We start from the raw sequence: 22725 nt of genomic DNA, 5'->3' as shown, positions 1-22725 counted from the left end.
TACTAATTACAATTCCAGCTTCAAGCACTTTGCCATATTAAATATTTGCTCTTGTTTGAGCTTTCGAGTGGCCGCGTGTTATTATTGTTATTAATTCTTGCCCCACCCCATCAACCCCCTGTGGCCATTTCTTTTTTTGAGTGGCATTATTTTTCTGGCTGGAAACACACCCATGCAGTAGTGTGTGTGCGTGAGTCATGCTTGTTTTCCACAAAGTAATACTCCAAAAATGCAACTAATTGGTGGCCTCGGCAACCTCCCATGTGCTGATTGCATGGAAAATTCAAACTATTGCCAATTTGTATCATTTCAAATCCGTGAAGTAAAAACAAAGAAATATTTTTTAAATATATTAATCAATTTTTTTTATTTCATCCATCATTTCAGATTTAAATTTCCTTGTCAAAAATATATATTTAAAGAAATTTTTGTTGAAAGATAAAAAAAAAATGAATAAAATTCGTAACACTTGGTTTAATTTATTTTTGACACATTAAAAATAAATAGTTCGAGGCAGAACACAATACGTAATACAAAATTTCTAGATGTTATCGATTCAGCCTCAAGATGTAAAATTCATTTATGACTTCTGATGGATGGGAATGAAGAACTTGGGACCAAACGGTGATTTGTAGGTGATCCCCAGTTCTTGATAAATAGAAACTGGAAGTGCCATGTTGCAGAGGTATAAGTTCCCGTTGTTTGGACTGTGGGCCAGAGGAAGGGAACCCACCAGGGACAACTTGAGTTCAACCCCAGTGCCTTGCGGGGGAGGGTCCAGACCCATCACTGGTGCTCGGCTGCTCTTGATCCAGTCGATGGCAAAGGGAAGCCAATCAGGCTGAGGCTTGTTGGGAAAATCGTCCATTTGCGGGTCATCAATGGCCACGATGATCAGATCGGCAGTTTTTCCAGTTAAGCCTGGTTGAAAAAAATCAATTTATAAATTTTATTTCAAAATCTGTCATTTTAAATTGTCCCATTTAGAAAATATAAACTCTAAAAATTTGAAGAAAAATTGAAATATATTTTTACTTAATATTTGAGTAATTATTGAGAATTTGATTTACCTTGCATGTTTGTGAGAACAGGGTTCTTGGTCAGTCTAAACATGGAGAGTTCTCTGTAGAGTTCCGATGAGATTCCTGACTCAGGGATGACAACCTGGACAGGTATGCCGTGGCTGGAAAGTTGTCTGGCACAGTTGGCACCTAGAACGGCACTCCTCTGACTACCACAGAAGACGACCACATTTGGAAGTTGATGGGCGTTTCGAGGATTCAGTCTGTGTATGTTAATAAAAATGATAAAAAAATTAATATTTTTATGGTCTTCAATTAACCTGTGACCTCCTCCCAGAAGCTGCAATGCGATTTCGGTCGCCGCTCTTCCCATCAGTTCAGCTTGTCGTTCAATTGTGACTCCTAGTCTCTCAGATAGTCCCAAAAGTTGATTGCGCAGAGAAATCGAAATCGAAGGCACCACCAAACCAGAGTCTAGATCAGGATTTTTTTGTTTTTATCTTAGAAAATTGAATAATTTGCACAAAATTTACCTGTCACATATTCAAGGGAGATGTTGCCTGGAACTTTTATCTGCCTGTACTTGGCAGGAGTCGCTTCGAGGACATTTTCATCGTGACGGTACTTCTGAGGTGTCTCTGCTTGTTTCACCAAATCAGGTCTGCTGCTTTGTTGGTTAATCATTTCATACTCGGCCTGGAATAAATTACATTAACGAAGGCGTGAAGGCCATTTAAAATCACACTTGTTTGTTGAAGAGGGCTAGATTTTTTTCAAAGTCAAAGTCCTCCTCTAGAACAGCGTTGTCAATAGGTGACCCAAATGCTGCAACGTCCCTTTGTTTAAAGTGCCTATCTTTTTTGCTGGGAGAGCGGAAGCCGTCAGGAAAGAGGCATCGACCTTAAATAACCAAATATTGCAGACTTTATGCATTTCTTGATATGGTTTTTTAACTTACCACTTGATCCTGGCCGAAGTTTGATGGGGATTTCACGCCTTATAGGTGACAAAGACAAAGCCTGCAAGTCCCGCAACATTCCGTCGTGCGAAGAATGCGGGGCCGCAGCGTGAAAAGCAGATTTAACCTGTCCATTCTGAAAGGGCTGAGGAGGTGGAGCCTGGGCTTGATCTTGTGGGAAAGACTTCTGCAAAATCTCCAGGTCTTTGATGTCAGTTGCCCTAAAAAAGAAATATTTGACAGTGAAAAATGTATGTTACATACGTTTTTATGTATGTAATTTTGGTTATTTAATTTACCTGATAGTGATTTCTCGCGAAGTGCACGGCACTCCGTTTCTGTCTGCATTTCTCAGGGTGATGCTCTGGTCACTGGCCTCAACTTTGGCGATAACACCTTTGAAAGTGCCAAGAACCGAGCCGCAGTTGATCGCAACCGTGTAGCCAACCCACTGTGCTGCCATGATGTTCTTCGAGTAAATTTAATGAAAAATGAAAAGCTTCAGCTGCTTGCGAGATGGATGTATGTGGCAGATCGAAGTAATGCGATAAGTAGATCGATTCTAGCTGGTTAAATTTCCAAATAAATTGTTATTTTGATAGTAGGCTGCACTGGTCACTTTTTGCAAATAAAAACAAAAAAAAGGGGCTGGGCATCCAATTTTCTCGTATGTATCACACCCACCATAAACATCATCGATCATCAGAGAGCTGTTACAAAGAAATGTGAAATTGGTGTTTGGCGCGAAGATATCCCATCAAAATCATTTCCCTCCTGATTTCAGTGCAGTTGTTACTAATGCGAAAATTCAAGAGCTTGTTATAAAATGTTTGTCCTTACCCTGTCACTGTGTGTCGTGTTAAGTGCAGCGAGGGGACTGTCTGCTCGCATGAATCTTCTTCATGGTGAGCTTTTTTTTTTAAAGTATTGAAGAGGCAGGTTATTGTGAAGAACTCGCCTCTCGCCTGCGCTTTCTCTCACTCCCTCGACGTACAGGCAGGGTGGAGTGGACCTTTTTATAAATCTTTTATTTTATTCTTTTTTTTCAGGGAACACTCCAGAAAGAGGTTTGAAGATACTGCTGTTTCTTTGCCGGATCATCTATCCTGAGGCGCAGGTGAATCTTGCGATTCACATTAGTCAGGCCGTCGCCAGTTTGATCACAGGTCAAGTACCCGCCATGACAGAGATGGAATTTCAGCACCTCACTGTCATCGCCTCGTCCACAATAATGTAAAAAATTTATAAAATAATCCATAATTTATTTTTTAATTTAATTGTTTTTTAAAGTCTGGCACCTCTGCTACTCCCTAGAGAACACTGGCTTTTAGTCGTCACATACTCAAATGTTGAGGCGTTCGCGAGGTTAATTTTTTTTATTAATCTTTCACCACATCCAAGCATTCTCATTAACACTTGTTAAGTGTTAATAATTATTATTATTATATTTGTCTAATATTTTTTCACATTTCAGCCTCGCCATCCTCATGAGAAACTTTTCCTTGTTTGACATCAGCATCAACATGGTGCTTTCCTTCACTCTAATGTTCTTGTTGTCCGTCTATAGCATGTTTTTTGAATAAACAAAAAACAATTGTATATTTGATAACCCACCAACCACAATGTTTCTAAATTTTGAGTCGTCAAGTGGCATTTTGCTTTTTTCTAGAGTTGGGCTCAAATTAAACTGTCTGAAAAGTATAAAATAAAATTCAAATTCCCCATATCCTTTAATTCTCTTGTTCAAGAAGCTGTGCTTTAGAATGAAAATATTTATGCTGCAAATTTTTACAAAATGTTTGCGCGTTTGAATTTATTTCTTCTCTTTCATCATATGAATAAATACTTGTTGAAAAAAATTTATAAAATAAATGTGGTTATTACTTTTAATAATGACGTTATCTATATCTAGGTCGGTCAGAATGATATCCATATGGATGGTGCCGCCACTGATGCTGGTCTCTATGTCTGTCTGGACCCCGATAAGATTCGCCCCTGTCCCTTTCGTCTCGTCCTCCTCCTCTCCTGTCATCCCGTCTGCCCTAATCATTTCGATCAGATCTTCCGCGATCGTTTCGATCAAATTGTTTTGGCTGCCTACCAAACCTGCACACACAAATTTTTACTCACGGAAACACAAGACATAAGGTCATGATTAAAAATATTGAAATATACCATTTCTCTTCCAAAGGCGGTCCGCGTTGGGTGGATTTGCGGTAATTGATGAACTCGGGGTCCTCGTCTGTGTACCGGGTGCTGAATTCTTCTGACATTTTCCCATTACTAGTGCTACCAACTGGAAGATGCTGGTTAGGAAAAATTTTAAAATTAATTTATTCCTATTTTATAAGATTGCAGGCAAGAGGCTTTTGTTAAATAAAGTACTGATTTTTTTTTAGAAAACTTCCAATTTGTAACTCGACTATTTTCAGGAAATAAAAGGAATTAAACAAAATAAGTTACTGCTGTGTGGGTTTGGTTATATTCCCTATAAATTGTACACTTCTAAATATTTGAGATTTGATTTAATTTTTTGGGAATACAGTCTTGGTTTTTCGGGAAGGGGTTGCAGAAAGGGCGCTCTTGAGCGGGGTCGTAGCTGTGGGCGGCAGCCGGCAGCAGGAACGATTGCCTCAGAGGTGGCTGGTCAGCTGGCAGCAGCAACGGTCCGGACACCTGCGGAGGTGGTTGACTCGCAGCAGGACGTGATGGTCGGACGGATGGCAGCGGGCGGAACCAGGTCTTCTCCTGAGGGCCACGGCAAGGCAGGTCACCGTCTGGAGGGCCTGAAAATTAGGGGAATAGTGAGTATGGGCTGGTTATTGATAAAATGGTTGTTGTATTTAATGCAACAACACAGTCGGACTTAGTTTACCTGGGTTAATTGCAGGCACGGGTGTGGAGGGTGACTTGTAGCAGCCGGGGTGGAGTGTCCGGGTTAGGCGCCGCTTCTGTCCGACGTCGCTGTCCGGTGAGAGGGTCCGCCCTAGAACAGTATTGGGGCCATCAGCTGACCGCAAAGGAACTAGAGGGCGTATCTCCTACCGTCAAGGTTGGACGGGACAGGTGCAGCTCGGGATCCTCTGGCGGGGGCACAACTGACCAGGGTGGAGGCCAGGGAGGCCGTCCGGTCGTCTGGGACGGAACGGTCTGCTTGTGGTCGATCCTGGGAACAAAGAGTTAACTTTTGAGTGCCTCCGTCAGCAGCAGTGGCAAGAGAGTCGCCTACCTAATCGGTAAAAGGCGGATCTGCAAGTCGTGCTGCGGCCGACGGGGGAGCTCCTTATATACCATAAGCACCCACCCACTTTTCATAACCAAAAGATTGCCCTTCTACTAGAATATTCCCACCCATCGGTCGACGTGAGAGAATTCAGGCAACCTTTGTACCTGAATTCTCCAACGTCAAAAGAATTTACTTTTCATCCCAAAAATAGACTTGTTAATTCTCAACAATTGATTTCCCACAAAAGATTATTAGACTGATTTTTAAAATTAATTTCACTATTAGGATTTTAATTTTAAAACCCACTTAACAAAAAATTCATAAAAAAGAACTAAGAACAAAACGTACATAATGCATTAACAAACCCCGTAAATTAATTTGATTTCTCTTAACAAAAACAATCCTTAAATTTTTATACCAACTCCCCCCCCCATTATGTACTTTGTTCAAGTAGTCTTTGTTACTGTGATTAACAAAAAATAAACTTTTCCTTACTGTGTAATCTGTGTGTTGTGAATGTGTATGTTTATACCAAATTGCAGGTTTGGTGTGTTTATGTCTGAGCAAAGGGGGCGTACCAGCAACAAGTGGTTGTGGGTAGCTCGTGTGGTGGCAGCACCGGTATGTTTGGGTGTTTGGATTTCTTTGAAAATGGCGGCGGTGCATGTATAATTTGCCGTGTTCTGCACTGAATTAACTTAATGTGCGTGTTTTTCGCAACAATTTGGGTCTCCGAGGGCACAGGCGGCTTTCCTGGACAGTGCTGGATTCGGACGGAGGCCGAATTTGTCCACGGCTGAGGATGTTCTATCTTTTGAAGGCGTGCGAGTTGGTGCCGCGGGACGTAAGTTTGTTGATCCGGCACTTGCCGTTCGTGTTCTTTGCGTCCCTGGTGGTCGCCCTGGGGGTCGTCCCCTTCGTGTTGGCGTCGATGACCGACCTCTTTGAATTGCAGGTGTTCGTACCGGCGAGTCGGATGCCGTCCGCGTGGGATGGCGAGCCCGGATGGCACTCGGAAAACGGCTTGGCGTCCGTGATGGACGGCCTCTCGGAATGCGGGAGCGGCTGAAGTCGTCGGCTGCCGAATCATCCGGCTCGAAGGTCGGCAAGTCGTCGTCGTTGTCGACCGTTGGAGGCAGAAGAGAACGAGTTGCTGGTAAAGGTATTCTACTTCTCGGTACGGGCGGAAGGGTTAAACTGGTTCGCGGGGCGGGTGTGGGTGGAGGTATTTGCTGGTTTAATGAGGGTGGTTGGGCAATGGGGTTTAATATCCCCTGTTGAATATTTGTATTTTCTGCTGGTTTTGCGAAAATTACAGCCATTGGTGCTTTGTGAAGTTTTTCCAATCTCCTCATTTTGCCCAAGTGGTACTTAAATTGTTTTCCCGTGTCCACATTTTCTAATTTATAAGTTGTGGGACCTAATTTATCAATTACACGGAATGGACCTTTCCATCTGCCGGCAAATTTATTTTGTGGGGTTTCATTTTTAATTACCACCCTGTCACCAAGGCGTAATTCGTCGTAAACTTGTTCTGAACCTCCAGCCTTTTGCCATGTTTTATATTTGGAGAAAAGGTCTTTTGAAATAGCTGCTTCCCGTGCTAATTGTAAATCTAGTTTCAACAAATCCAAGTACTCAGTTGGTTGGAAAAACTCTTCCTGCTGATTGACATTCATGTCTGGGTGGGTAATTTCATCCCAGGGGAGTTTCATATCAAAGCCAAACATTAGTTTATTTGGGGAGAAACCTGTAGCTGTGTGAACATTTGCTCTTATAGCTAGTAGGGCAAATGGGAGGAAATCACTCCATTCTTCATCTGTTTCATGCTCCGTAAAAATAGCTATGAAGTCAATTAACCCTTTGTGCACTGCTTCTACTGAATTCGCATTTGGTCTATATGGCGATGTTGTAATATGCTTGATTTTCAATATTTCGCAGACTGACTCAAATAGCCTGGAGACGAAGTTTGTTCCATTGTCGGTGATGAGGCCCTCGACTGCTCCATAGCGGCACACTACGGTCTCGACAAAAGCTCGTGCCACTGATTCTGCTGTTTGATCTTCTAGAGGAGCTGCTTCTACATATTTGGTATGTGCCTCATACATTGTGAGAATGTATTTGAACCCTTTTTTTGTTCTAGGCAAAGGTCCTACAATATCGGCATACCAAAGTTCTCCAACACGGACTGTCGTTTTTTGTATCTGCTGGGGGGCGTGAAGTGGCTGGTTCTGCTTTCTGTACTGGCATTCGACGCAGTTATGAAGGTGGTCTGATATCGACTGATCCATCTTCGGCCAGTAGTACCTTTTGGTAAGGGCTTCTCGTAATTTCGTCGTCTTCCAATGTCCCCCCCAAGCTGTTTGGTGGTGGAGCAGCATTATCTTGAGAACGTGATCATTGGGGATGCACAAGCGAGCCGTTGATTTTCCCCATCTGTATAGAAGGCCTCGTCTGTCGAGGAAATATTCGCCCTCATCGGACATTTTGGGCTTTTTGTTTATAATATCCTTCCATGCTGGATCTTGCGCTTGTGATTGTTTTAATTGCTCAACATTCAATCCATGCTTGAGGCCTAAGACCAGTTCTAATTTTTGTGTTCCTATTTGCAGAACGTCTATTTCTGGCCTGGAGAGAAAATCTACTCGCTGGACTGTTTTTCCTGGGGCGTGGTGGACCACAAAATCAAACTGCTGCAGTTGGAGAATCCATCTTCCAAGCATAGGTTTGAGTGGTTTTGTGTGTAGGAGCCATTTCAAACTGCTGTGATCTGTCCACAGGTGGAATAAGTTTCCTTCCAGGTACACCCTGAAGTGTTCAACTGCTGCAACGACGGCGAGACATTCGAGTTGGCAGGCTGAGTAGGCCTGTTGTGCGCCTGCCAGTTTTTTGCTGAAGAACGCAACTGGTCGTCGCTCTTCGTCGGTGTCCCCCTGTTCTAAGACAGCTGCGACAGCTTTCGCACTTGCGTCTGTTGTGAGGTGAAACGGCTTGGTGAGGTCTGGGAAAGCCGTTGTCACCATATTTTCCAGTGCCTGAAGCAGGTTTTGGTAAGACTCCTGTTGCTCTTTTTGCCACCTGAATTTTGGCTTTTTCCCCTTAAGGACGTCTGTGAGAGGAGCGACTATCTCGCTGTATGATGGTATGTGTCGTCTGTAGAAGTTCCCCATCGCCACTAATCCTTTGATTTCTTTCACAGTTTTTGGCTGTCCTCTGTCCTTGATGGCCTTCACTTTGTCTGGATTTGGGTGCACACCGTGTTCGTCGATGATGAAACCCAAAAATTCTACTTGAGTTTTTATCAGCTGACATTTGGCTGGGCCAAATTTCAAACCCAAGTGGATTGCTCTTTGAAACGTTTCGTCCAGTAAGCTGATCAGCATGAGAATTGTAAGGGCATATAGACAGAAGTCATCTATGAAGATTACCACTCCCTTTTTCCGTTTATCTGCATAGCCCTGTAAAATCGTTTTGCTGAATCGGGGTGGTCCATTTTTTATTCCATAGGGCATTCTTGTAAATTCAAAGTGGCCATCGTCGCAAGTAAACGCTGTTTTCTCTCTGCTTCTTTTTGAAAGGGGTAGTTGCCAAAATCCATTTGTCATGTCTAGTACGCAAAAATATTTACTTCCTGCAAACTCGTCTAATATTTCTTGCGTATGTGGGTAGGGGTAGACGAGTGTTTTTGTGACTTTATTTAGGGCTCGGAAATCCACACAGCAACGCCATTTTAACTTTCCATCTGTTGTTTTCTTCTTCACAAGAAGGAGAGGTGATGAGTATTCACTGGTGGATGGTTGTATCACCCCCATTTCGAGCATTTCTTTTACTGCTTTTGAAATCTCATGTCTTTGGAGGTATGGCACTCTATAGGGCTTTAATCTAATGGGGGGCGTGTCTCCTGTGTCTATTTCTACCTCTTCATCTTTTATTAATCCCAGTGTATTTTCTCCATAAGCAAATGCTTCCTTGTTCTTAATTAGCATTTTCTTGAATTGTTTCAGGTACTCTTGTGGGACGCTTTCTAAGTTGAAAAGGGCAAGGAATTGATCATCATCCATTGGAGGTCCAGGAGTGTCCGGCCAGACCGGAGGTTCTCTTACATCAGATGGCTTGTTTTTCTGCATACAGTTTTGGCACAACATGTACTCCTCGTCAGCGATGCCCGCCGTTCCACAATCAAAGCATTTTTCTTTTCGGTCTGTTATTAAACTTCCAATTGCTCTAATTTCTATTTCCTCATTTTCCACGTGTTGCAGCACTTCGAGTTTTTGAAGATGGCTGGAGGTTAACTGGATGGGTTCATCACTAGAATTTATAAACAGAACCTGGACGTAACCATCTTCTTGAACTACAGAAAGAGTTGCTGGAAGTTCTTCATGTTTTTCTTCTGTGAAAAGATCAATGCCCTGAATGGTGAGAACTTCCGATTGTTTATATCTTGTTCTGACTGGCAACGCTGCTATTGAGTTTGCGGGAATTGTTGGCCTTTTTGTTTTGAAGCTGTGTACTAAAATTGGATTTTTTCCAGGTTTTTCGGGTCTGAAGTTCTGTCGGTGGAATGGGAGCTTTTTACTAGTTTTATTCGTCCATCTGGCATAACCTCTATCAGCTCTTCGTATTTTGCCACCATTAGAAACTGTTATGCAGTTTGCTGCTTGAGGTGTGAGAAGTAGGAGTTTGACTTTTCCCCAATGGAAACCTAATGAGTCTTCGGAGACCAGTAAGTTCACTTGATGGCGTACCAGAAAATCTTGTCCTAACAAAGCTTCAAAATTGACTCTTCCAGTTTCAACGACTACAAATGAGTGGACGTAATAGTGGTCGTCTATTTTGATTTCAACGTCTGCTTGTCCCAAGACTTTAATTTGGCTTCCATTTGCTGAACCAACTCTATGTTGAAACGGAATTAGTTGAAGGTTGAGTCTATCAGCTATCTTTTTTGTTAACAAGCTGACATTTGCTCCGGAATCAATCAAAAGGCTTGTGAGTAAACAATTATTCAGCATGGCGAGAAGAGTGTAACTTGCACATGGTCTGACTAAATTAATTTCTATCTGACATTGCAGGGTAGTTTCTTTTGCTGGCTTCAGTCTGCTACGTTTTTGCTGATTTGCTGATTCGCAGTCTGTTGATGAATCTGTTTCTGATGAATTTGTATCTGACGAATTTGTATCTGATGAATTCTCATCACTGGTCTGAACTCCTACGCTGATTTTATACGGAGGTGGTGGAAGTTTATTTGTTTCTGTATGAAGTGGTTTTTGTGTGTTTTTCCGAGACTCATTGCGAGGAGCAGCTTGTTTAGCTGGCTCCTCTAATTCATGTTTTTTGTTTTCGCAGGACAGTCATATGGGCAATGTCCCGGTTTCCGACAGTAGCCACAAATGAGTTGAGGACAGTCGGCAACCCAGTGACCTTCCTCCCTGCAAAGATTACAAATCTTTGGTCGACTTGGTGAAGACGAGCGAGATCTTGAGCGAGTTGAGTAGCGCCTGTCATTGTAGGGAGAATTCGGCCTCGAATCTTGTCGACTGCTACGTTCTGGTCTTGTAGGTGGAGCAGGTAATGCTAGCATTTGTTTTCTTGGTTTTTCTTCCTCAATTTTGGCTTCTCTAAAACGTACTTCTTTTTCAGGCTGCTTCGCATTCACCATGTTGGCCATGTTGGTCATGTTCCAGTACGCTGTGGCCATGGCATTTGGTTGAGGAGCCCAATAAGGACTTTGTGTTTGTTGTGGAGGTACTTGGCCCATGTACGGAGGCATCATCTGATTGTAGGCTGGATAATGTGGCCCGTACATTTGCGGTTGTGCAGAAGGAGGAGGTTGGGGCGCCCATTCATTTGTTTGCCACAAATTTTGCATCATTTGTGTGGCAATGTCCACTTGGTTTGTCATTATTGGATGTTGAGGAGTTGTGTTTGCTTGCATATGTGCTGCCTTTGTGATGTTTAAGGTTTCCTCTGCAGTGAGAGCTGCTTGACGCGCTTGGGCCATTGATTTGACAGTTTGCGGCCCCACGATGAAGTACAGCTCAGGACGTAGACCTTCAATGAATTTCTTAAAGCAACGTTGGTCCCATATATTTTTATCTCCTTCTGGTGTGACGCCCATGGGGATGGTTGTTCGTCGACGCAGTTTAGCAGCCTTGCTCTGAACGTTGTGGTAGTATGTTTCTACGCTTTCGTACTGTCCCTGCTTTAACTCGTTAAATTCCCTTTCTAGTTGCTTGTCACTAGTTGGAGGACGAAATTCTGCTCGGAAAGCTTCCTTCAGAGAATTGACGTTGGCTAGGACTGTGCCGTCTAAAGCACGGACAAATTCTCGTGCTCGACCAGACGTTCGCATTTCCAAGACCCACTTGGTGTCGTTTGGTTGGAGGCCATTGTAATTTATGAGTCCTTCCACGGAGCACAAGAAGTCCTCAAGTGACGAACCATCAGAACGGCCCGTGAATCTTGGGATCATGTCGACTGATATCATTGGTTTTAATAATTGGGCTCTATTGCAGGTTGGAATCCCATCATTCCTGGAGGGGGCTGCAGACCTGGGGGTGGTGGTCCACCAGGTGGAGGAGGTCCACCAGGAGGTGGAGGAGGTCCACCAGGAGGTGGTTGGCCACCAGGGGGTGGTTGGTTACCAGGAGGTGGTTGCCAACCAGGGGGTGGTTGGTTACCAGGAGGTGGTTGCCAACCAGGAGCTGTGAGGGATGGGCCGAAGGGAGGATTTATCCAAGTGCTTTGTGTGATGCTTCCTGTTATATTTGTTGCAGAAGTTACTGGTGCAGTCGACGTTGTTGTTGTCGTCGATGCTGCTGTCGTCGTGGACGAGGAAGACATTGTTGTTGACATTGTGAATTTGTTCTATTTGTTTATTGTCAGTACTTTGCCTGTGTGAACCAGGATCGCCAATTTGGTTAGGAAAAATTTTAAAATTAATTTATTCCTATTTTATAAGATTGCAGGCAAGAGGCTTTTGTTAAATAAAGTACTGATTTTTTTTTAGAAAACTTCCAATTTGTAACTCGACTATTTTCAGGAAATAAAAGGAATTAAACAAAATAAGTTACTGCTGTGTGGGTTTGGTTATATTCCCTATAAATTGTACACTTCTAAATATTTGAGATTTGATTTAATTTTTTGGGAATACAGTCTTGGTTTTTCGGGAAGGGGTTGCAGAAAGGGCGCTCTTGAGCGGGGTCGTAGCTGTGGGCGGCAGCCGGCAGCAGGAACGATTGCCTCAGAGGTGGCTGGTCAGCTGGCAGCAGCAACGGTCCGGACACCTGCGGAGGTGGTTGACTCGCAGCAGGACGTGATGGTCGGACGGATGGCAGCGGGCGGAACCAGGTCTTCTCCTGAGGGCCACGGCAAGGCAGGTCACCGTCTGGAGGGCCTGAAAATTAGGGGAATAGTGAGTATGGGCTGGTTATTGATAAAATGGTTGTTGTATTTAATGCAACAACACAGTCGGACTTAGTTTACCTGGGTTAATTGCAGGCACGGGTGTGGAGGGTGACTTGTAGCAGCCGGGGTGGAGTGTCCGGGTTAGGCGCCGCTTCTGTCCGACGTCGCTGTCCGGTGAGAGGGTCCGCCCTAGAACAGTATTGGGGCCATCAGCTGACCGCAAAGGAACTAGAGGGCGTATCTCCTACCGTCAAGGTTGGACGGGACAGGTGCAGCTCGGGATCCTCTGGCGGGGGCACAACTGACCAGGGTGGAGGCAAGGGAGGCCGTCCGGTCGTCTGGGACGGAACGGTCTGCTTGTGGTCGATCCTGGGAACAAAGAGTTAACTTTTGAGTTCCTCCGTCAGCAGCAGTGGCAAGAGAGTCGCCTACCTAATCGGTAAAAGGCGGATCTGCAAGTCGTGCTGCGGCCATGTGTGTGAAGTTAGCCTAGAAAAAGGCTGGCCTAGAAAATCGCCAAGGAAGTTGGCCTCGGTGAGCCAACCAACAGCGAACGAAGATGGTCGCGCTACGCGCACAAAAAAGTGGTGGGGGAATGAAGTGTATACAAAGGAGCAGAGGAGAATATATTCAGAACAATTGCTGTGTTCAGATAGAAGGACGGAAGGTTGTTAAAATTATTGCTGTTTTTGACTAATTTGAACATGCCGAATCGAATGGTGAAGGTCCCATTGACCGACCTATCATAGTTTTCGAGAAAGTAAATAAAAAAGTGCAAAAATTTCAATTTTTATTTTTTTGCTCAAAAAGTAAGACGGAATGTTGTTTATATTATTGCTGTTTTTGACTAATTTGAGCATGCCGAATCAAATGGTGAAGGTCCCATTGACCGACCTATCATAGTTTTCGAGATAAAAAAATTAAAAGTGTTAAAAAAGTGCAAAAAAATAAGTTTTTATTTTTTTGCTCAAAAAGTAAGACGGAATGTTATTAATATTATTGCTTTTTTTGACTAATTTGAGCATGAAAAATCGAATGGTGAAGGTCCCATTGACCGACCTATCATAGTTTTTGAGATAAAAAATTAAAAGTGTTAAAAAAGTGCAAAAAAATAAGTTTTTATTTTTTTGCTCAAAACGTAAGACGGAATGTTGTTTATATTATTGCTGTTTTTGACTAATTTGAGCATGCTGAATCGAATGGCGAAGGTCCCATTGACCGACCTATCATAGTTTTTGAGATAAAAAATTAAAAGTGTTAAAAAAGTGCAAAAAAATAAGTTTTTATTTTTTTGCTCAAAACGTAAGACGGAATGTTGTTTATATTATTGCTGTTTTTGACTAATTTGAGCATGCCGAATCGAATGGTGAAGGTCCCATTGACCGACCTATCATAGTTTTTGAGATAAAAAATTAAAAGTGTAAAAAAGTGCAAAAAAATAAGTTTTTATTTTTTTGCTCAAAAAGTAAGACGGAATGTTATTAATATTATTGCTTTTTTTGACTAATTTGAGCATGAAAAATCGAATGGTGAAGGTCCCATTGACCGACCTATCATAGTTTTTGAGATAAAAAAATTAAAAGTGTTAAAAAAGTGCAAAAATTTCAATTTTTATTTTTTTGCTTAAAAAGTAAGACGGAATGTTGTTTATATTATTGCTGTTTTTGACTAATTTGAGCATGCCGAATCAAATGGTGAAGGTCCCATTGACCGACCTATCATAGTTTTTGAGATAGAAAATAAAAAAGTGCAAAAATTTCAATTTTTATTTTTTTGCTCAAAAATTAAGACGGAATGTTGTTTATTTTATTGCTGTTTTTGACTAATTTTAGCATGCCGAATCGAATGGTGAAGGTCCCATTGACCGACCTATCATAGTTTTTGAGATAAAAAATTAAAAGTGTTAAAAAAGTGCAAAAAAATAAGTTTTTATTTTTTTGCTCAAAAAGTAAGACGGAATGTTATTAATATTATTGCTTTTTTTGACTAATTTGAGCATGCTGAATCGAATGGTGAAGGTCCCATTGACCGACCTATCATAGTTTTTGAGATAAAAAAATTAAAAGTGTTAAAAAAGTGCAAAAAAATAAGTTTTTATTTTTTTGCTCAAAACGTAAGACGGAATGTTGTTTATATTATTGCTGTTTTTGACTAATTTGAGCATGCTGAATCGAATGGTGAAGGTCCCATTGACCGACCTATCATAGTTTTCGAGATAAAAAAATTAAAAGTGTTAAAAAAGTGCAAAAAAATTAGTTTTTATTTTTTTGCTCAAAAAGTAAGACGGAATGTTATTAATATTATTGCTGTTTTTGACTAATTTGAGCATGCTGAATCGAATGGTGAAGGTCCCATTGACCGACCTATCATAGTTTTTGAGATAAAAAAATTAAAAGTGTTAAAAAAGTGCAAAAATTTCAATTTTTATTTTTTTGCTCAAAAAGTAAGACGGAATGTTGTTTATATTATTGCTGTTTTTGACTAATTTGAGCATGCCGAATCAAATGGTGAAGGTCCCATTGACCGACCTATCATAGTTTTTGAGATAAAAAATTAAAAGTGTTAAAAAAGTGCAAAAAAATAAGTTTTTATTTTTTTGCTCAAAACGTAAGACGGAATGTTGTTTATATTATTGCTGTTTTTGACTAATTTGAGCATGCTGAATCGAATGGTGAAGGTCCCATTGACCGACCTATCATAGTTTTCGAGATAAAAAAATTAAAAGTGTTAAAAAAGTGCAAAAAAATTAGTTTTTATTTTTTTGCTCAAAAAGTAAGACGGAATGTTATTAATATTATTGCTGTTTTTGACTAATTTGAGCATGCTGAATCGAATGGTGAAGGTCCCATTGACCGACCTATCATAGTTTTTGAGATAAAAAAATTAAAAGTGTTAAAAAAGTGCAAAAATTTCAATTTTTATTTTTTTGCTCAAAAAGTAAGACGGAATGTTGTTTATATTATTGCTGTTTTTGACTAATTTGAGCATGCCGAATCAAATGGTGAAGGTCCCATTGACCGACCTATCATAGTTTTTGAGATAAAAAATTAAAAGTGTTAAAAAAGTGCAAAAAAATAAGTTTTTTTTTTTTTGCTCAAAAAGTAAGACGGAATGTTATTAATATTATTGCTTTTTTTGACTAATTTGAGCATGCTGAATCGAATGGTGAAGGTCCCATTGACCGACCTATCATAGTTTTTGAGATAAAAAAATTAAAAGTGTTAAAAAAGTGCAAAAAAATAAGTTTTTATTTTTTTGCTCAAAAAGTAAGACGGAATGTTATTAATATTATTGCTTTTTTTGACTAATTTGAGCATGAAAAATCGAATGGTGAAGGTCCCATTGACCGACCTATCATAGTTTTTGAGATAAAAAATTAAAAGTGTTAAAAAAGTGCAAAAAAATTAGTTTTTATTTTTTTGCTCAAAAAGTAAGACGGAATGTTATTAATATTATTGCTGTTTTTGACTAATTTGAGCATGCTGAATCGAATGGTGAAGGTCCCATTGACCGACCTATCATAGTTTTTGAGATAAAAAAATTAAAAGTGTTAAAAAAGTGCAAAAAAATAAGTTTTTATTTTTTTGCTCAAAGCGTAAGACGGAATGTTGTTTATATTATTGCTGTTTTTGACTAATTTGAGCATGCTGAATCGAATGGTGAAGGTCCCATTGACCGACCTATCATAGTTTTTGAGATAAAAAATTAAAAGTGTTAAAAAAGTGCAAAAAAATAAGTTTTTATTTTTTTGCTCAAAAAGTAAGACGGAATGTTATTAATATTATTGCTTTTTTTGACTAATTTGAGCATGCTGAATCGAATGGTGAAGGTCCCATTGACCGACCTATCATAGTTTTTGAGATAAAAAAATTAAAAGTGTTAAAAAAGTGCAAAAATTTCAATTTTTATTTTTTTGCTTAAAAAGTAAGACGGAATGTTGTTTATATTATTGCTGTTTTTGACTAATTTGAGCATGCCGAATCAAATGGTGAAGGTCCCATTGACCGACCTATCATAGTTTTTGAGATAGAAAATAAAAAAGTGCAAAAATTTCAATTTTTATTTTTTTGCTCAAAAATTAAGACGGAATGTTGTTTATTTTATTGCTGTTTTTGACTAATTTTAGCATGCCGAATCGAATGGTGAAGGTCCCATTGACCGACCTATCATAGTTTTTGAGATAAAAAATTAAAAGTGTTAAAAAAGTGCAAAAAAATAAGTTTTTATTTTTTTGCTCAAAAAGTAAGACGGAATGTTATTAATATTATTGCTTTTTTTGACTAATTTGAGCATGCTGAATCGAATGGTGAAGGTCCCATTGACCGACCTATCATAGTTTTTGAGATAAAAAAATTAAAAGTGTTAAAAAAGTGCAAAAAAATAAGTTTTTATTTTTTTGCTCAAAACGTAAGACGGAATGTTGTTTATATTATTGCTGTTTTTGACTAATTTGAGCATGCTGAATCGAATGGTGAAGGTCCCATTGACCGACCTATCATAGTTTTCGAGATAAAAAAATTAAAAGTGTTAAAAAAGTGCAAAAAAATTAGTTTTTATTTTTTTGCTCAAAAAGTAAGACGGAATGTTATTAATATTATTGCTGTTTTTGACTAATTTGAGCATGCTGAATCGAATGGTGAAGGTCCCATTGACCGACCTATCATAGTTTTTGAGATAAAAAAATTAAAAGTGTTAAAAAAGTGCAAAAATTTCAATTTTTATTTTTTTGCTCAAAAAGTAAGACGGAATGTTGTTTATATTATTGCTGTTTTTGACTAATTTGAGCATGCCGAATCAAATGGTGAAGGTCCCATTGACCGACCTATCATAGTTTTTGAGATAAAAAATTAAAAGTGTTAAAAAAGTGCAAAAAAATAAGTTTTTATTTTTTTGCTCAAAACGTAAGACGGAATGTTGTTTATATTATTGCTGTTTTTGACTAATTTGAGCATGCTGAATCGAATGGTGAAGGTCCCATTGACCGACCTATCATAGTTTTCGAGATAAAAAAATTAAAAGTGTTAAAAAAGTGCAAAAAAATTAGTTTTTATTTTTTTGCTCAAAAAGTAAGACGGAATGTTATTAATATTATTGCTGTTTTTGACTAATTTGAGCATGCTGAATCGAATGGTGAAGGTCCCATTGACCGACCTATCATAGTTTTTGAGATAAAAAAATTAAAAGTGTTAAAAAAGTGCAAAAATTTCAATTTTTATTTTTTTGCTCAAAAAGTAAGACGGAATGTTGTTTATATTATTGCTGTTTTTGACTAATTTGAGCATGCCGAATCAAATGGTGAAGGTCCCATTGACCGACCTATCATAGTTTTTGAGATAAAAAATTAAAAGTGTTAAAAAAGTGCAAAAAAATAAGTTTTTTTTTTTTGCTCAAAAAGTAAGACGGAATGTTATTAATATTATTGCTTTTTTTGACTAATTTGAGCATGCTGAATCGAATGGTGAAGGTCCCATTGACCGACCTATCATAGTTTTTGAGATAAAAAAATTAAAAGTGTTAAAAAAGTGCAAAAAAATAAGTTTTTATTTTTTTGCTCAAAAAGTAAGACGGAATGTTATTAATATTATTGCTTTTTTTGACTAATTTGAGCATGAAAAATCGAATGGTGAAGGTCCCATTGACCGACCTATCATAGTTTTTGAGATAAAAAATTAAAAGTGTTAAAAAAGTGCAAAAAAATTAGTTTTTATTTTTTTGCTCAAAAAGTAAGACGGAATGTTATTAATATTATTGCTGTTTTTGACTAATTTGAGCATGCTGAATCGAATGGTGAAGGTCCCATTGACCGACCTATCATAGTTTTTGAGATAAAAAAATTAAAAGTGTTAAAAAAGTGCAAAAAAATAAGTTTTTATTTTTTTGCTCAAAGCGTAAGACGGAATGTTGTTTATATTATTGCTGTTTTTGACTAATTTGAGCATGCTGAATCGAATGGTGAAGGTCCCATTGACCGACCTATCATAGTTTTTGAGATAAAAAATTAAAAGTGTTAAAAAAGTGCAAAAAAATAAGTTTTTATTTTTTTGCTCAAAAAGTAAGACGGAATGTTATTAATATTATTGCTTTTTTTGACTAATTTGAGCATGCTGAATCGAATGGTGAAGGTCCCATTGACCGACCTATCATAGTTTTTGAGATAAAAAAATTAAAAGTGTTAAAAAAGTGCAAAAATTTCAATTTTTATTTTTTTGCTTAAAAAGTAAGACGGAATGTTGTTTATATTATTGCTGTTTTTGACTAATTTGAGCATGCCGAATCAAATGGTGAAGGTCCCATTGACCGACCTATCATAGTTTTTGAGATAGAAAATAAAAAAGTGCAAAAATTTCAATTTTTATTTTTTTGCTCAAAAATTAAGACGGAATGTTGTTTATTTTATTGCTGTTTTTGACTAATTTTAGCATGCCGAATCGAATGGTGAAGGTCCCATTGACCGACCTATCATAGTTTTTGAGATAAAAAATTAAAAGTGTTAAAAAAGTGCAAAAAAATAAGTTTTTATTTTTTTGCTCAAAAAGTAAGACGGAATGTTATTAATATTATTGCTTTTTTTGACTAATTTGAGCATGCTGAATCGAATGGTGAAGGTCCCATTGACCGACCTATCATAGTTTTTGAGATAAAAAAATTAAAAGTGTTAAAAAAGTGCAAAAATTTCAATTTTTATTTTTTTGCTCAAAAAGTAAGACGGAATGTTGTTTATATTATTGCTGTTTTTGACTAATTTGAGCATGCCGAATCAAATGGTGAAGGTCCCATTGACCGACCTATCATAGTTTTTGAGATAAAAAATTAAAAGTGTTAAAAAAGTGCAAAAAAATAAGTTTTTATTTTTTTGCTCAAAACGTAAGACGGAATGTTGTTTATATTATTGCTGTTTTTGACTAATTTGAGCATGCTGAATCGAATGGTGAAGGTCCCATTGACCGACCTATCATAGTTTTCGAGATAAAAAAATTAAAAGTGTTAAAAAAGTGCAAAAAAATTAGTTTTTATTTTTTTGCTCAAAAAGTAAGACGGAATGTTATTAATATTATTGCTGTTTTTGACTAATTTGAGCATGCTGAATCGAATGGTGAAGGTCCCATTGACCGACCTATCATAGTTTTTGAGATAAAAAAATTAAAAGTGTTAAAAAAGTGCAAAAATTTCAATTTTTATTTTTTTGCTCAAAAAGTAAGACGGAATGTTGTTTATATTATTGCTGTTTTTGACTAATTTGAGCATGCCGAATCAAATGGTGAAGGTCCCATTGACCGACCTATCATAGTTTTTGAGATAAAAAATTAAAAGTGTTAAAAAAGTGCAAAAAAATAAGTTTTTTTTTTTTTTGCTCAAAAAGTAAGACGGAATGTTATTAATATTATTGCTTTTTTTGACTAATTTGAGCATGCTGAATCGAATGGTGAAGGTCCCATTGACCGACCTATCATAGTTTTTGAGATAAAAAATTAAAAGTGTTAAAAAAGTGCAAAAAAATAAGTTTTTATTTTTTTGCTCAAAACGTAAGACGGAATGTTGTTTATATTATTGCTGTTTTTGACTAATTTGAGCATGCTGAATCGAATGGTGAAGGTCCCATTGACCGACCTATCATAGTTTTCGAGATAAAAAAATTAAAAGTGTTAAAAAAGTGCAAAAAAATTAGTTTTTATTTTTTTGCTCAAAAAGTAAGACGGAATGTTATTAATATTATTGCTGTTTTTGACTAATTTGAGCATGCTGAATCGAATGGTGAAGGTCCCATTGACCGACCTATCATAGTTTTTGAGATAAAAAAATTAAAAGTGTTAAAAAAGTGCAAAAATTTCAATTTTTATTTTTTTGCTCAAAAAGTAAGACGGAATGTTGTTTATATTATTGCTGTTTTTGACTAATTTGAGCATGCCGAATCAAATGGTGAAGGTCCCATTGACCGACCTATCATAGTTTTTGAGATAAAAAATTAAAAGTGTTAAAAAAGTGCAAAAAAATAAGTTTTTTTTTTTTGCTCAAAAAGTAAGACGGAATGTTATTAATATTATTGCTTTTTTTGACTAATTTGAGCATGCTGAATCGAATGGTGAAGGTCCCATTGACCGACCTATCATAGTTTTTGAGATAAAAAAATTAAAAGTGTTAAAAAAGTGCAAAAATTTCAATTTTTATTTTTTTGCTCAAAAAGTAAGACGGAATGTTGTTTATATTATTGCTGTTTTTGACTAATTTGAGCATGAAAAATCGAATGGTGAAGGTCCCATTGACCGACATATCATAGTTTTCGAGATAGAAAATAAAAAAGTGCAAAAATTTCAATTTTTATTTTTTTGCTCAAAAATTAAGACGGAATGTTGTTTATTTTATTGCTGTTTTTGACTAATTTTAGCATGCCGAATCGAATGGTGAAGGTCCCATTTACCGACATATCATAGTTTTTGAGATATGAAATTAAAAGTGTCAAAAAAGTTTAAAAAATCTAATTTTTAGTCATTTGTTATTTGACAAGACATTAAGTTTTTGCTCACTGGCCGTTTCGATCGCTTTTTCTTTGATATTTATTTTTGCATTACTTTTTTAAATATGTAATTAATTAAATGAACGCCGTAGGCGTGCCACAAATTTACTCTAACAATATAACCTCCCAATTCACTTGGCTTCACACCTACAGTTTGCTGCTTCGCGCAGACTCATTTTCTTTTTTAAAAATATATTAATTATATTATATGATACTGTGTTCAAAATCCACCACAAAATTTGCAGATACAATTTTTCAGTGCTTTACAGTGATATGTACTGTTTGTACAAAACAAAAAGTGAAAACCACGATACGCGTATCTGGTGAAAACATGTCTATCCTTAAATTGCTCCGCCTTCCAGCTAGTTTTCTTTAATCATCGTCTCCGTTTTATAAAATTCATCACAGATATTGAATTTCTTCAGCAATGGTTCATAACAAAAAGTTTCAAATGCATTGTTCACTGGAAGGTCAAATTTTACTTTTAAATCAGAAATAAATAAATCAGTATCGACAAGCTCACATAGCGAGATCTCGTGTATTTTCACAAACCTAGTACTTTTTTTCAAGTACCTACTCTTTACACATTCCAGTTTCACAAAATCTTCCTTTTTTAAATACTTCCAAATCGCTTCAATACCATACGAGGTTATAGGAGCCAATTTCAGCTCAAATAATTTCAATGCTGAGTCAATCAAAAGCAATTCTTTTACACTATACATTGAGAGTAAAGCCGCTCTCACTCGCTTTTCGATATGTTTTTTAAAAGTCAACCCTGAGGGCTGAAAAATTACTCCTTATTAAGTAAACTCGTTAACAAATTCAACTTCCTCATTTTGAAACAACAATTTTTTTAAAATATATATATATCTATTTATAGCTTTTTTTAATTTCTTTTTAGGTGTTCTTTGCTTAAAACAAAACTGTGCTTAATCATAATGTACCTTATTAAGTCGATATCATAACACCATAGCACAATACATTACACTTTGGATTGCACTTTATATTTTATGTTCACTCCTGGCACCTTTATATCAGTTGGTGGGTCTCACAATAGAAAAATATGGAAAATAAAACGTCCAAATTAATAAATCTACCCATTAGCGGCAAATGAGCAGCGCCGTCAGGCGCCAGCCAGAACGGCCAGCAGCCTTGTGAGACCCAATTGAATTTTTTGGACTTTTTTAACATTTTTAATTTTATATCTCAAAAACTATGATAGTTCGGTCAATGGGACCTTCACCATTCGATTTGGCATGCTCAAATTAGTCAAAAAAAGCAATAATATAAACAACATTCCGTCTTACTTTTTGAGCAAAAAAATAAAAATTGAAATTTTTGCACTTTTTTAACACTTTTAATTTTTTTATCTCAAAAACTATGATAGGTCGGTCAATGGGACCTTCACCATTCGATTCAGCATGCTCAAATTAGTCAAAAACAGCAATAATATAAACAACATTCCGTCTTACGTTTTGAGCAAAAAAATAAAAACTTATTTTTTTGCACTTTTTTAACACTTTTAATTTTTTATCTCAAAAACTATGATAGGTCGGTCAATGGGACCTTCACCATTTGATTCGGCATGCTCAAATTAGTCAAA

The 22725-nt window shown here is 37.7% G+C and overlaps 6 protein-coding genes across 9 annotated transcripts; 1 reads left to right on the top strand and 5 right to left on the bottom strand.

Annotated features, from left to right (window-relative positions):
- Positions 1-381: 381 nt before the first annotated feature.
- On the bottom strand, positions 382-2622 carry LOC132198754 (enhancer of mRNA-decapping protein 3-like). Its single transcript, XM_059622959.1, has 7 exons — positions 2280-2622; positions 1981-2201; positions 1768-1922; positions 1556-1718; positions 1343-1496; positions 1071-1285; positions 382-921 (listed from the first exon to the last, which is right to left on the bottom strand). The coding sequence occupies exons 1-7, from the start codon at positions 2441-2443 to the stop codon at positions 581-583; spliced, it is 1413 nt and encodes a 470-aa protein (XP_059478942.1). The 5' UTR covers positions 2444-2622; the 3' UTR covers positions 382-580.
- Positions 2623-2759: 137 nt separating this feature from the next.
- Positions 2760-3662, top strand: LOC132198990 (uncharacterized). The gene is made up of 4 exons (XM_059623356.1): positions 2760-2885; positions 3030-3213; positions 3271-3345; positions 3455-3662. Exons 1-4 carry the CDS (start codon positions 2807-2809, stop codon positions 3561-3563), a joined length of 447 nt encoding a protein of 148 aa, XP_059479339.1. The 5' UTR covers positions 2760-2806; the 3' UTR covers positions 3564-3662.
- On the bottom strand, positions 3643-4281 carry LOC132198993 (uncharacterized). The gene is made up of 3 exons (XM_059623357.1): positions 4156-4281; positions 3865-4086; positions 3643-3671 (listed from the first exon to the last, which is right to left on the bottom strand). Exons 1-3 carry the CDS (start codon positions 4259-4261, stop codon positions 3658-3660), a joined length of 342 nt encoding a protein of 113 aa, XP_059479340.1. The 5' UTR covers positions 4262-4281; the 3' UTR covers positions 3643-3657.
- A 164-nt stretch (positions 4282-4445) lies between these two features.
- On the bottom strand, positions 4446-5898 carry LOC132199197 (uncharacterized). 4 transcript variants are annotated; one of them, XR_009442088.1, is made up of 5 exons: positions 5702-5738; positions 5210-5287; positions 5026-5146; positions 4856-4966; positions 4446-4766 (listed from the first exon to the last, which is right to left on the bottom strand). XR_009442088.1 is itself a non-coding variant. In XM_059623751.1 (4 exons), the coding sequence occupies exons 1-4, from the start codon at positions 5870-5872 to the stop codon at positions 4486-4488; spliced, it is 684 nt and encodes a 227-aa protein (XP_059479734.1). In that variant the 5' UTR covers positions 5873-5898; the 3' UTR covers positions 4446-4485. The 4 variants fall into 4 exon arrangements, 1 of the variants encoding a protein (XP_059479734.1); XR_009442089.1 differs by having other exon boundaries at positions 5210-5262; positions 5702-5718; XR_009442087.1 differs by lacking the exon at positions 5702-5738 and having other exon boundaries at positions 5210-5651.
- A 5797-nt stretch (positions 5899-11695) lies between these two features.
- Positions 11696-12046, bottom strand: LOC132199017 (proline-rich protein HaeIII subfamily 1-like). Its single transcript, XM_059623389.1, has one exon. It carries the CDS (start codon positions 12044-12046, stop codon positions 11696-11698), a length of 351 nt encoding a protein of 116 aa, XP_059479372.1.
- A 232-nt stretch (positions 12047-12278) lies between these two features.
- On the bottom strand, positions 12279-21032 carry LOC132199015 (uncharacterized). The gene is made up of 4 exons (XM_059623388.1): positions 21027-21032; positions 12859-13042; positions 12689-12799; positions 12279-12599 (listed from the first exon to the last, which is right to left on the bottom strand). Exons 1-4 carry the CDS (start codon positions 21030-21032, stop codon positions 12319-12321), a joined length of 582 nt encoding a protein of 193 aa, XP_059479371.1. The 3' UTR covers positions 12279-12318.
- Positions 21033-22725: the final 1693 nt, after the last annotated feature.

The sequence above is a fragment of the Neocloeon triangulifer genome, unplaced genomic scaffold (assembly GCF_031216515.1).
Source record: "Neocloeon triangulifer isolate White Clay Creek 2 clone unplaced genomic scaffold, ASM3121651v1 ptg000013l, whole genome shotgun sequence".
Lineage (NCBI taxonomy): Eukaryota > Metazoa > Arthropoda > Insecta > Ephemeroptera > Baetidae > Neocloeon > Neocloeon triangulifer.
The sequence above is the reverse complement of the archived record's forward strand: the minus strand, read 5'-3'. Positions and strand labels throughout refer to the sequence as shown.